At 40.7% G+C, this 13,303-nt stretch overlaps 1 protein-coding gene across 4 annotated transcripts in view; it reads left to right on the forward strand.

The window, feature by feature from the left end:
- The window catches only part of wdr25 (WD repeat domain 25), a 120,812-nt gene that overhangs the window by 9,569 nt on the left and 97,940 nt on the right, over nucleotides 1-13,303 (forward strand). For all 4 annotated transcript variants that reach the window (XR_015852945.1, XR_015852946.1, XR_015852947.1 and 1 more), the window contains exon 3: nucleotides 5,178-5,325. Coding sequence is in view for 1 of the 4 variants with exons in the window: in XM_088355120.1 (XP_088211246.1) it covers nucleotides 5,178-5,325 (148 nt within the window). In the remaining 3 variants the exon portion in view is untranslated. The remainder of the gene's footprint in view (nucleotides 1-5,177; nucleotides 5,326-13,303) is intronic.

A 13,303-nucleotide genomic window follows, 5' to 3' on the forward strand; every position in this document is an offset into this window, starting at 1 on the left:
ATTATTTTACCACGGCAAAAGCCTGTGACCCGCTGAATACAATTCCTCGACCCATTTTTGGGTCCCAGCCCACCAGTTGAGAAACATGCTATACATGATACTTTCTCCTAAAAATGTGTTTAATACACTGTACAGGTTTTCTTTCTTTATTATTATAATTATTATTATTCTTTTTACAATACAGTAGACCACAGGTACAGCCATCCTGGCTTCAACCTTACAGTTTGGAATAAGAGGTTTTCTCTGCCCCTCTTTTTAGTATTTTCCCCACCACATGTCATTAACAACAAATTATTTTGCATGCTCAAAAATGTAAAATGTAAAAAAAAGTTGAATCAAATTTTATTTGTCTTTGGTATAACTTGACTTGAGCTGGTGGAATGCAGTAGCAGGTGGATGCATAGGCAGGAAGACAGGGCAGGTTAAAAATGAAACTATTTTAAAAACTTCCAATTGTGAGGATTATTACACCCTTGGAAGATGTTCTCGCTTTATTTGCCTCTTTATTTCGTGGATTGTTTACAGCCATATTACTTGGCAAGGGTAACGATGCTTGTGCTATTTCATTTTTCTTGAAGGTCACAATCTTTGTTTCTATGGTTATTATGATTTTGCTGCTTCCTTTAGCATCACTGCAAGTTTTGTTACTAATAGTAAATAAATACAGAACAAAAAATACAGTATTATATTGCTGTGTTGGCAAGTTTTTATGAAGCACACAATGTTATGAACCCGATGAAGGGAAAGGCATTGTGGGAGGTAGTTTAGCCAAAAGCACATTTTCTTGATGCTGTGACCTAAACAAATTCCAGACCAGCATTGTCAATGACGTTGACCAATAGCAGACAAGCATCTTAGAGATGTAACTCTACATTTTTGGGCATGTACTATGGTGAGTAAAATACCCTAAAGAGGGGCTGAAAAAACATCTTATTCCACAATGTAAAGTGAAAATGTCCTAAAGCGGGATTACCATATCCGGGGGTTTTACTGTAATAGAATGGACCACACTTGACCCAAATAGGACTTATTCTTTCCATCCACAATCTTGAGCTGTGGCGATAGCCGAAAAACTGATATTCATAACAAGCGCGTTACTTATCTTTCTGCGGCATCCCTCGTAAGCATCCCTTTCCCTTCAGTCTGCCGTCGTCATACAGTAACTCTCTAATTCCGTGTGAAGAGCGCCTTTAATAATAAAACACAGAAGTCGAGACTAGTCAGAAGCGCCCCATAGAACTTTCACAGTGAGGCACCCAAGGGTGGCATTAAAAGAATGCCTCCCATCGTTAGGAGTGGTCCTTCATTTAATCGGGCACCTGACAAGACCACCCGCTCTATGTCAGACTGAAAATCATACCCAATGAGCAGCAGTAAAAAGATTTTCCCTTTTTCTTTTTCAACAACTCGGCATCAATTTCCTTCAGCAGATCTAGTTTCACCAAGGCCAGTGCCCATACTCTGAAGAAATATAAAAGAGGATTGAGAATAAAATTTGCATAGGCAGATTGTTAGCCACAGACCTCAGCAGTCATCACCTGAAGAATATTAAAGGGGATTTTTCTCCCGAATCATGGGAGTAGTTGGTGTGGTGGTGGAGTTGAAACATACAAAAGTCGAAGTGTCCTTGGGTAAGACACTGAACCCCTAATACCCCCAATAAGCAGGTGAGCGCCTTACATGGCTGCAAGGCCACTATTGGGAAATGTGGAGCTCATTGTAAAGCGCTTTGGGAAGTCATTGACTTGAAAAGCGCTATATAAAAAATGCATTTCATTTCATTCATTTCATATTCTCACGACCATGGGGCACACCGCGTTAAAAGGTGCCGTCTCTGTAGCTGGTTTCATTTCTTTGTTTTTACACATACACAGGGCGCTCCGCAAGATAGGGTGCGGGTGCCGTCTGTTTGCGGCCGCCTTACAACAACACAGACGAGCATACAGGTGTGCGTATTGTTAGGAATTAAATATTAAAATGAAACGTTTACCAAATTGTTCGAATTAGTTATCTGAATCATTAACCAAACACAACCTACATTCACCCAACAATGCACCCTCGTTTCTTGATGGAAAAGATGAACAAGAAAAGCTGACATTTTCACACGGGGGCAGATTTAATTTCATTGTTAATTTAACTAAGGGTACTCCATCAAAAAATGGCCGAATTAGTGTCGTTGGAGTCTCCTCGAAACCCTCTCTTCAAGTCCTCTCGCTTCTCCTCTCGGCCCACGTCTTTCCGCAAGATGGTGTCCCGGCTCCTCCCACGGGCGTGGCAGGAAAGCCCCACGTGGGCTCCACCAACTCGCCTCGATGTCTGGAAAACTCAAAACAGCAGAGCGTTTCTCAAAACATTGCCTGCCGTCCTCTGTCATCAGGGCCCCTCCGCGTCTGGATGCGCTGATTATTTTATCAGCCTCACGTCCCGTTCCTGCTATTCCTGTAAACAATATTCTCCACTAGGTTACACTGACCTCGCACCACAGCCCCGCCAGTGAATATATTTTGCATTAAATGTAATTTGTATTCGATCGTACAAAATCCTTTCTAGTCAAATGTATGAAATCCTTCAGTATTTAAAAATATAGCGGAAGCAAAACAGAGTTTGGTTGTGGTTTATTTAGGTATTGATTACAAAGTAGAACACACAAATAAAAACGTGTCTGAGTTCGTTTTTCAGCTTCTTTCATCTGCGAACCATCAATTCATTAATCTCCAAATTTCTTGTGGCTGCTTCGTTCCCATGTTGTTCTGCGTAGCGTAGAAATCACACAATGGCAGATAAAAACACGAAAATCATTTAATGGAGGGAAAGTGAGCTTTTGAATTTTAGATAGATAGATAGATACTTTAGGGAAATTCACACTTCCAGCGGTATCCTTGTGTTAAAAAATAAATTAATAAAATAAAAGACATAGAATACAAAAATAGCCAATATAACGTGTTGATATAGAGTATTTAAATAGTGATACGGAAAATACACACTGTAATAAAAATAGGGTAATATGCAAATGTGGGGGTGGGGTTTAATGTGGGCTTTTACTCCCCCGGGTGGAGTTAAAGAGCCTCATGGTGTGAGGGAGAAATGATCTCCTCCGTCTGTCCGCGGAACAAGACTATTTTTTTGGGGCACAACTCTGTTCAGCCTCCCGGAGCACAACAGCTTTTCAAATCGCTAGATACGCTACGGCCTGAGCATCCATGAGTACTTCTGCAAACAATGGACGCATTGCGTGCAACAAAACTAATCCTCTTCTGCGCATGCGGGAACAAGAGTAGTTTTAAAGTCTCAGGAGATCGCTTATAAGTCGAAATGAGAACGATCTCATAAAAATGTCTGATTTTACACAAATATCGGAATTGAGCATTAAGCACTCCAGTGTGAAATGCAGTCTCATCATGTCCTTAGCTGCACCCGCTAGATTACATCACACACAGGGCGCATTGCACATTTTGAAAAAAATCTGAGAATTTTATGGCTGTAAAAATACGATAATCAAAAGGGTATAGGGCCTTACAGGGCAGGACCCCCTCCCATCCACCTACCCAAAGAACCGGGTTCCCAGCTAGCGAGCCCTACCTAGCACCGAGAAGCAATCCATCCCCAAATGTGTGGCCTCATGTCTGTAATTCAGTAAACTTGATGAAACGCTCCGTATCGACATGGCTCTTTTGGCTAGGAGTGTTTGAACCGTGGCAGCAACACGACACGGCAATTAAGGAAGACAAGAGATCAGCACTTTAGTCATAAATCACTGTCTCCTTTGAGGACATTTTTTTTTCTCCGGTCTCTGTACTTTATCTTCAGCCAGCTAGCACATGTCGTGAAAGTCAAGTGTTAAGATATTATACGGCTACTTGGCTTCTCTTAAATTCAGCAAAATTGCAGCACGTAGGAGAATCATTCAGAGGGTGATCAATACATCCCAGAAAATCATGGGCTTCCCATTCGGGAGGACATTACTTAGGCCAGTCTAGAAGCCCTACCTTGTAAATATTGTCTATCTACGGTAATATTTTTCATCTTACTTTTTTTCGGCTTAAAAGTCTCATCTTACATGTTCATCCTGAAATGCCACCTCTGTTCTTGTTGTGAAAGATGTACACTAAGTTGTGATCAATGACAATAAAGACAATTGTAATTGTAATTTCCAATGATCAAAAATACACTACCGTTCTAAAGTTTGGGGTTACCCAGACAATAGTATGTTTTCAATAGAAATTAATCCTTTTTTCATTGATAAAATAAGTTTAATAACTTTTTAACGTTAGTGTACATGCCGGGATATTTAATGACCTGAATTATATTTCTATGTATGCATTAAAACCGGAATTGAGCCCTGCATGTTATGGTTGCAGAGGCAGCTGCAACTTTTTTTTAACTGTTTCCTTCTCCAGCCACTCATGAAGCCACCTGGCTGCAGGCTGTAGCTTGCCACTATCCACTATTGTTATTGTTAGCTGTTCCTACTCCATCCTTTCGTGTCACTCGCCTTTCACAGCTTGCTCATGCAAGGGAATATCTCCTAGTCTTGTGATTAAGACATCTTCAACCTTTTTTCACCGTTTCTTGTTCTAGCCACTCATATTAGCCATTTGGCTGCAGACCGTAGCTCACCGCTAGCCACCATTGCTATAGTCAGCTGTTCCACAGCTGCTCATGCAAGAGACTTCGTTGTGCCCCGTGATTAAGGCATCTTCTACTTTTCCCACTGTTTCCTTCTCCAGCCACACACATCATCCACTTGGCTTCAGGTATATCCAGCTCACTTGGTCTCTGCGTTGTCGCTATCGGGGATTAACAATACCTTTCATGTACTGATTGCTGGCTTATATTCCAGAGAATTTGGTAGCAGGCTTTTAAGTGTCATCATTCAAGCTTCTGTAGTGTGTCCTTTTCAAATGCACATGCTTCGGATCTGTTCTAAGCTAACCATCAGTGGGGTATTATTATACACTGTCACTCTAAGAACTGTGTTTATATATTAAAAGTCCTCAATAATAGTGACTATTGAATGTCCCGTTTCTTGGGAAAGACACTTGACAGCATTGGTTGTGTATATAGGATAGCAATTAATGTTACTGTTTTTTCATAAACCTACCTTAGTGCTCTCATTTCATACCATCACAGATGTCCAAGCGAGGCTGCAGTCATGACATTTTTGCCCTCTTTTTCAGTTGTGGGACGGCGCCGAGAGTGGACGCTGCCTGAGGGTATTCAGCTGCCACTCGGGAGCAGTGCGGGATGCTCGCTGGAGCCCCTGCGGCAGCCAGATCCTCACCGGCTCCTTTGACAACATGGCCATGGTTACTGATGTGGAGACCGGTGAGCAGTTGCATTTCTAATGTAAAGTCTTTGGAGGGCATTTATTGAAATGAAAAGAAAAAAACAACAAGATATTTTTCATTCATCCATTTCGCTTTTATTTATATATTATTCATAATTTTCCCATTTTGTATGTGTGTTTGTATTTGACATTCTGGGGTTGTTGGATTGAATGTTTTAAGGCACCACTTTGAGTTGCATTTTGGTGTGTGAAAAGTGCTATAAAAATGTATTTTCATTTGAGAGAAAATGGTGACATGAAATGAAATGATCTGCATTTATATAGCGCTTTTCAAGTCAAGACTTCCCAAAGCGCTTTATAGTGTGCTTCACATTTCCCAATAGCGGCCGTGCAGCCATGTAAGGCGCTAACCTGCTTATAGGGGGCATTAGGGGTTCAGTGTCTTACCCAAGGACACTTCGACATGTAACACGGAGGAGCCGGGATTCGAACTGCCATCTCTTGGTCCCAAGACGAGCGCTCTACCTCCTGAGCCACTGCCGCCCCAAGACAAGAGAAACACACCTTTTTCTTATTTTTGTTTTCATATACCATACCAAAAAACTTAACACTATTTCTATTTTGTAATTACATCAGAAAAACATACCTTTTAACCTCAGCCAGTTGCCACCCTTATTTCGGATTTTAATTCCCCTTATTCAGCGATAACAATCCTTACAAACACATCAACACCTATTAACTCACAGCAAGACAGATTATGTGGATTAAAAACAAAGATAATTTGTAAGTTTTATTCCCGGAATAAACAACAAACTATTCCTTCAGCATCTTTTTTTAGTTCTTTTCCCACTCTGCAAGTAAAATTAGTGTTGCTGATTATATGTAGCATTATATTGTAATTGTATTTTTCCTCTATAAACATCTTTATACGGCATACACAATTTGAAGTGATAAAAAAAAACATGAAATACATGGAAACATAGAAGTTGTCAGGTATCGAAACAACAACAAAAAAAGTTTTCTATATTTTTATTTTCCTTCCCAATCTTTGTTCAGCTTTTGATTTCAGATGATCATTTCATTATTTTATTTTATCAAGTAGTGGAAATGAGCAAGCATGTGTAGATTACTCAGTTGGTTTGGACACATGGAGAGGATGGATGAGGAGAGAATGTTGAAGAGGATCGACAGCAGAAGTATACGGAAGGAGACCAAGAGGAAGGCCGCCATTGACGTGGATGGATGGTGTTATGAGTGCACTGCAGGAAAGAGGTCTAAATCTAGTGGAAGCTAGAGCTCTTGTTGGTGATAAGAATGAGTGGAGAGGTGTTGCAGTGGCTCAGGAGGTAGAGCGCTCGTCTTGGGATCAAGAGATCGCAGTTCGAATCCCAGCTCCTGTTGTTACATGTCGAAGTGTCCTTGGGTAAGACACTGAACCCCTAATACCCCCAATAAGCAGGTTAGCGCCTTACATGGCTGCAAGGCCGCTATTGGGAAATGTGGAGCACATTGTAAAGCGCTTTGGGAAGTCATTGACTTGAAAAGTGCTATATAAATGCAGATCATTTCATTTTCATTTCATTTCATTTGTAAAAGGATGGTGGGATGTTTGGACGTGTTCTAAGGGATGGGCAGGGCACCCGTATGATGCGGCAGGGGTAAACCAGTGAAAGCTGTCGGGCCCTACTGTTGAACAGAAGTGTGTGTTGTGTCAACCTGACCCGAGAGACATGGCCGCTTTCTTGTGTCCCGTTTCATCTAGAGGGACGAAGGTATGACCAACTTGGGTGCCGAGGTGCCTAACTTATTTGGGTGTTTGGGAATTTGGGTTGGCCATTATCCCAAAATTTTTGTGTGTGTTTATTTGCTATTTTTTCCCTTTTTTATTTTCTTTGTTTTTGTATGTGTTTGTCTTGCTGTCGGTCATCCCTCTTGAGGGATTTGACCAGGGTAGATAGATAGATTTTATCAAGACTTTAAGAACAGACAAAATCACTGTTATTTTTTTTAAATGCATGTCTATCGCAGAGAATTTAGAAATTACAATAATGTGATAACATTCTTTATTTTCTCTAGTGTAATCTGCCCAAGACACACCACAGGAAATGGTGGTTAAGGAATCCGTCAACGTGAATTAATGTCATACATTCTGTATTCGTTGTTTATCTACTGAAATATTCCCAGTGTTTTATTATTCTAATTTTGCTGAAAATGAATGAAACGCATAAATCCCATCGCAAAATATTAGAATATCATGAAAAATGCACAAGTAGGCTATTCAACTAATCAGCAATATAAAATAAAATAAAATATTGCATTATTTTAGTGGATTTTAAATGCATCTTAATGGTAGGCAATTTTTTCATATGCACAACAGAAAATACAAAACTTTATTACAGTATTCTCATTTTCTGAGATTTTTCTTTGAGAAGGTCCTGTACTTCCCAGCATTTTGTTTTTTTTGGTCCTTTGGTTTCCACCTTTGTTTTGTAGTGAAATTCAAGATCATTGCGTCGTTGCCAGTCCTTTTTTGTGACACTCCAAATCATTTAAAAGGTGACCTTTACCCAGGATCAATAATTTGGTCCGCCTTTGAAACGCTTTTCATGCAGACAGAGTCCTTTTATAGTCACACCTGCAGATGTTTCTTTACAGAAATATGTGTCTGCGATGGAGGCTCAAATAAGTAAACCGGTTCTGTTACTCCTGTATTCGAGGTGGACACTGCCGCCATGACGTGCTTCCGCTCGTCCTCCCCCTCTCAGCGTGTCCGTCGATACTGCCAATAAGGCCTACGGATAATAGCTTTGGCCTGAGCATTAAGCGCACAGGCAGCTCCAGGGAGTGGATCAATAATTGATATATCACGGCTGGGGTAGACGCCATGACCTTACAGTGGAGTTTCACAGGCCGACGCTGTAAACAAAGATATATTTTTTGGGGTGTAATCATGGCCTTCAGCTCCTGTTGCGTATGTTTTAAGAGGGTGTCTAGAATGGGATACGTTTGTACAGGACTAGGCAAACTACTGCCCATGTGCTACCCTGAGCCCTTCAGGTTATGTGATCACCCCGCTGATCAAAAAGTTTTGTTTTTTTAAAAAGACCCACTCTTTGAAAAAAAAAAAAAAGGGTGTTGGTTCCACGCTTGTCCTTAGTGTTCCACAAAAATATGTTTTCGTAAAATATTGTGTACTGTACTGTGAATGAATGGCTTTTTGAATTGTGCATTTGTCTGTATTTGCACATTGTTTGTGTTGTGTATTTATTTTATTTATCAAGATTTTTTGCACATTTTAGGCAAAAAAACTTTATTGTATTATAATATTTTTAATGAATATTAACAAAACTAGTGCTTGAAATATATTATACATATATATAATCATATTAGGGGGCAGCACGGCGGCGCAGTGGTTAGCGCTTGTGCGGCACAGTTCATGTCATGGGAACCTGTCGTGGGTTCAAATCCAGCTCCAGACTTTCTGTGCGGAGTTTGTATGTTCTCCCCGTGCTTGCGTGGGTTTCCTCCGGGCACTCCGGTTTCCTCCCACATTCCAAAAACATGCATTTTCAGGTGAATTGGCCGGTCCAAATTGTCCCTAGGTCTGAATGAGCGAATGAGTTGTCTGTCCCCGTGTGCCCTGCGATTGGCTGGCAACCAGTTCAGGGTGTCCCCTGCCCACTGCCCGAAGATGGCTGGGATGGGCTCCAGCCCCCCCCCCCCGCGACCCTAATGAGGATAAGCGGTACGGCTAATGAGATGAGATGAGATAATCCTATTAGAGTATATTAAACACACTTTCGTTTTTTTTTTCTCAACTTAAACCACGGTACAACATAATGCAGTGTGTATCAAAACTAATTTGTTGAAATACTCAATCGAGAAACAAATATTAAATGAAAGATAATGTCTAGATGAAAATATCTGGATGTATAATTATTCATAAAAACGTTTTAGAAAATTCGAAGGGCAGGGAACCTGTATGATGCGGCAGGGGTAAACCAGTGAAAGCTGTCGGGCCCTGCTGTTGAACAGAAGAGTGTGTTGTGTCACCCTGACCCGAGTGACATGGCCGCTTTCTCGTGTCCGGTTTCATCGGGAGGGACGAAAGCATGACCAACGTGGGTGCCAAGGTGCTTAACTTGTTTGGTGTTTGGGCATTTGGGTTGGCCATGGCCCAAACATTTTTGTGTGTGTGTTTTGATACTTTTTCCCTTTTTTTATTTTCTTTGTTTTTGTTTATGTGTTTGTCTTGCTGTCGGTCACCCCTCTCGGGATAGGACCAAGGTAGATAGATAGATAGAAAATTTGAAAACATATCATGCATTGCAAAGGTATCTGATTGAAACTGTATGGGCAGATACAAAGAACTCAAATAACTCATTTTTCCCCTCCTGGCCTGGCCTCTCTGACAGTTTTTTTTAAACTCATGTGGCTTAACCATCTATATATAGTGGATGCAACAGTTGTATCTTTCCTTATATATTGGATATCACAGTTGTATCCATCTACATATAGTGTAAGTCTATGCCTCTGTTAAAAGCACACCCTGTAAATAAATGAAAGGGAGCAATAGAGCACTTTTGGTGAGGTACATGAATGAAATATTTCTTGTGATAAGTTAAATGCGTGATCAACTTCCATTTATGTAACGACACCTGTCATGCTTGCCCTCCTGATCAGATTGCTTGCAAATGGCATGTATACTTGCTTATTCAATTGTAAATAGTATTGAAAACCATTCATTCAGATTGCTTCTATCAATGCCCAGGAAGCAGAAGGGAGGTATCCGAATGGTTCGAGTGTACTGGCAATTCTAAAGTGAAGCCATCTACACAAAAATCTGCAAAAATAATTAATAGAAAAAAATCCGAGATGCACCAAAGACGCGAAAGTCGAGCCGCAAAATTGCAAGGGCATACTGCATTCAGTTCATTTTCACACACCCCAAAATGAAAACGCTTCTACAACAGCAGATGGGTTTCATTTGTTTCAAACAGTGGTTGCCCGTCCGACGCACAAAATGAACCCAATTCAATTTGGTGGCATATCGGTTAGGGACCAGGGGGGATTCCAGTCCTGTTTCTGCACAATTACAGTGTAATTGGATGTAGTGAAAACCCAGGCTTTGACTCCCCCTAATCCGACTGCTGTATCTGGAGCAGTAATTGGCTCGCTATTCATTAAAAAAAAGACCCATATATTATAGTATGACTGTTTGATTCACTTCAAACCCAAACAACTGCCAGAACAAAATCGCTGATTTTACATTTAAAACAGAACGTTCAATTTGTCTTTCCGTAAAGATTTATTTCCTCTACTGTCGCCATTCCAGTCAATGTCCCCCCTCGCCCTGTGATGTGTGACCCCCTCCTCGCAAATGCAATCGAGTTCATTCACCACGACGGAAGCACATTTCCCCCAAGCCATCTTCACACTCGTTCTTTTGTTCAACCCCATTTACGAAAACGCATTTCCAACCCTGGTCTGGGTGCAGGCGAGCAAAGGACAAATGCACCACACAATGGCAAGATATAAGAAGATGTGAAGGACAGGAGGAAAGGAGAGTTGCAGAGATAATTCAGGGAAAGAACGAGTTTCTTCTGTAGGCCAGTGGAGTGAAGTGGCAGCTGTTGAGATGCACCTTGGACATGCTCCTTGGCAGAGATAGGTGCAGAAATGTGCCAACATTTCCCAGCTGCTTTGTAGTAGAGCTTGTGATTGCCTGCCTGAATCCTTTTCACACTTTGAAAATGTCAGTTTTTTTTTGTGATTCTTTCAAAAGCTCAAATCTGTACCTAGGGAATTCTCCAATCCAAGTTCCATAAATTGACAGATCCATTATTTTAACCCAGCTAGTGCGCAATGAGTTAATTACAATTTTAAATCCATTTATTTTTCTATGGCTGACCTAACTACCTCACACACTTCTGTTCATTAAGTCAAAAAAGGCAAGATGTCTACTTAATAGTTAGAGTACATTATTAGTCCACTGGTAAACTATACGGCTTACTGCGTCCCTCGCTTACATTCACGTTACAATGGTTTTCAGTCTCTTGTTACAGCAGTTTCCCCACCATCAACAACACAAAAACGTACAAAATTCAAACTTTGTTGTGTTCATGCGTACAACTGCCTCTCTGCTATTGTTTGCTATCATATTGGTTTGCGTCATGGCATCACCATGAAGTTGATGATATGTTTTGGGCTAAATTCCATCCCATAATGGTCCATTACTCTCTAATCAGTTCAAAATCTTGTCAAATAAACTTACTTTTTTTAGCTATGGTTCCAAAGACTCAATGATTCTAAAGGGAGGCAAAAATATGATAGTCCTGTAAAAAAGCTTGACATAATAAAGACTTACGAAGAAAGTGCACTCATTGATGTATAGGGATTCAGTGTCTTGCCCAAGGACACTTCGACATTTAAGTCGGAGGAGCCGGGAATCAAGCTTGTGACCTCTTGATCCCAAGACGAGCGCTTTACCTCCTGAGCCAATGCCGCCTTGAAAATTGATTTTCAACGTCCGTAACCCTTACTGGCTCCCAATTACAGAAGTAAAGAAGCTTTTGTGACACTTGTGGCGCCCAGTAGTTGTGTTAGAAATTTGATTATACATTTTACAGTTTAAATAAATGAAAATAGAAAAAAACAATAATAAACGGTGATCTGTTTTCCAGCTCGGTGGCCTTGGGGTTCGGGCGCCCGCCCCGAGACTCGGAGGTTGCTGGTTCGAGCCTCGACCGGGTCATACCTAAGGCTGACAACAATGGTACTCATTGCCTCCCTGCTTGGCACGCGGCTTTTAGGGGTTGGAAATGGGGGGTTTGGTCCCCTCCTCTGTATCAATCTCCAAGAAAGAGTCAAAAATGTGAATGTGTTTTTGATTCTAGCCACTCCCACTTGGGGGATATGGCTCCGGTGTGTATATATATATAATATATATATATCAGTGTCTGAAAAAACGACTGCCCGGACGCCCGGGGCATGCATCTTTTACGTCGGGCGTACAACTTACAAAACGTTTCCGCCCGGGTGGCCGACAATTTTTTCAAGGGGAAAAAAAAATCTTTTTATTTTTTTTTCAAATCAAACGTTTGCTTTATTCCGATTTCAAAATCTTCATTCGCTTTGGAAATTTCGGAATTTCGGTTCGTTTGGCAATTTGCATACTCTGAAGCCAATTAGAAGACTGCTTCAAATAACTTCGTGCTTCCGGACTTTCCCGAGCCTTATAAGGTCCTCCATTTGCATATGATTTTCCAAAGCAGACGCACAGAGAACACAAGAAAAATTGTAAAGTGGTTAGGAATCAAGCCAAAACCTCAGCCCCAGAAAAAAGAATCAAAAGAAGCTAACAAAATTGATGACGCTACAAAACGTAAATGTACATTAAAAGCATCGTGGGAAGAGGAGTGGCTTGTAGCAGACGACGGAACGCAAACATTACATGAATGAAGATGATTAAATACAGGTACATACTGATGGCAGATGGAAAACAGCGATGTCATATACATGCAATGAATGTTATAAGTAGATTTTTAATAAACTTAATTTTAAAGTGTTGTTCTGTTATACATTCTGATTATCAATCCTTAATACTTGGCAACTTGCGATTCGTCGTCTTATTGTTTTTCAAGTTGTGAAAAATGGGGCAGGCAACTTTATGGCTTTACAGGCAACTTTTTAGAGTTGTTTGCCCTGGTGTCCGGTAACTTTTGGTCGTGAGTTTCAGACACTGTATATATATATTTTCAAATTGTCGACTGGCCGACACCTATTAAAAAAATTACCATTGATCATTGATCTAAGAGCGTCAGCCACTGCCCTCTTTTGTAGATGAATTTCAAATGAATACAACTACATATGTGCAGTTAAAATAAACGGTCGATTGCTAGATTAATGTCCTATCAGCCCCTTTCCTGATAAACGATCATTGCTTAATTAAAACAAGATGCGTCAGCCTTCATTCCGACAAGGCTGTTGATGAGCAAATATGAGTTTTAAATCTTC

Source organism: Urocampus carinirostris, chromosome 15, assembly GCF_059441175.1.
Source record: "Urocampus carinirostris isolate Australia breed hairy pipefish chromosome 15, RoL_Ucar_1.0, whole genome shotgun sequence".
NCBI classification, from domain to species: domain Eukaryota; kingdom Metazoa; phylum Chordata; class Actinopteri; order Syngnathiformes; family Syngnathidae; genus Urocampus; species Urocampus carinirostris.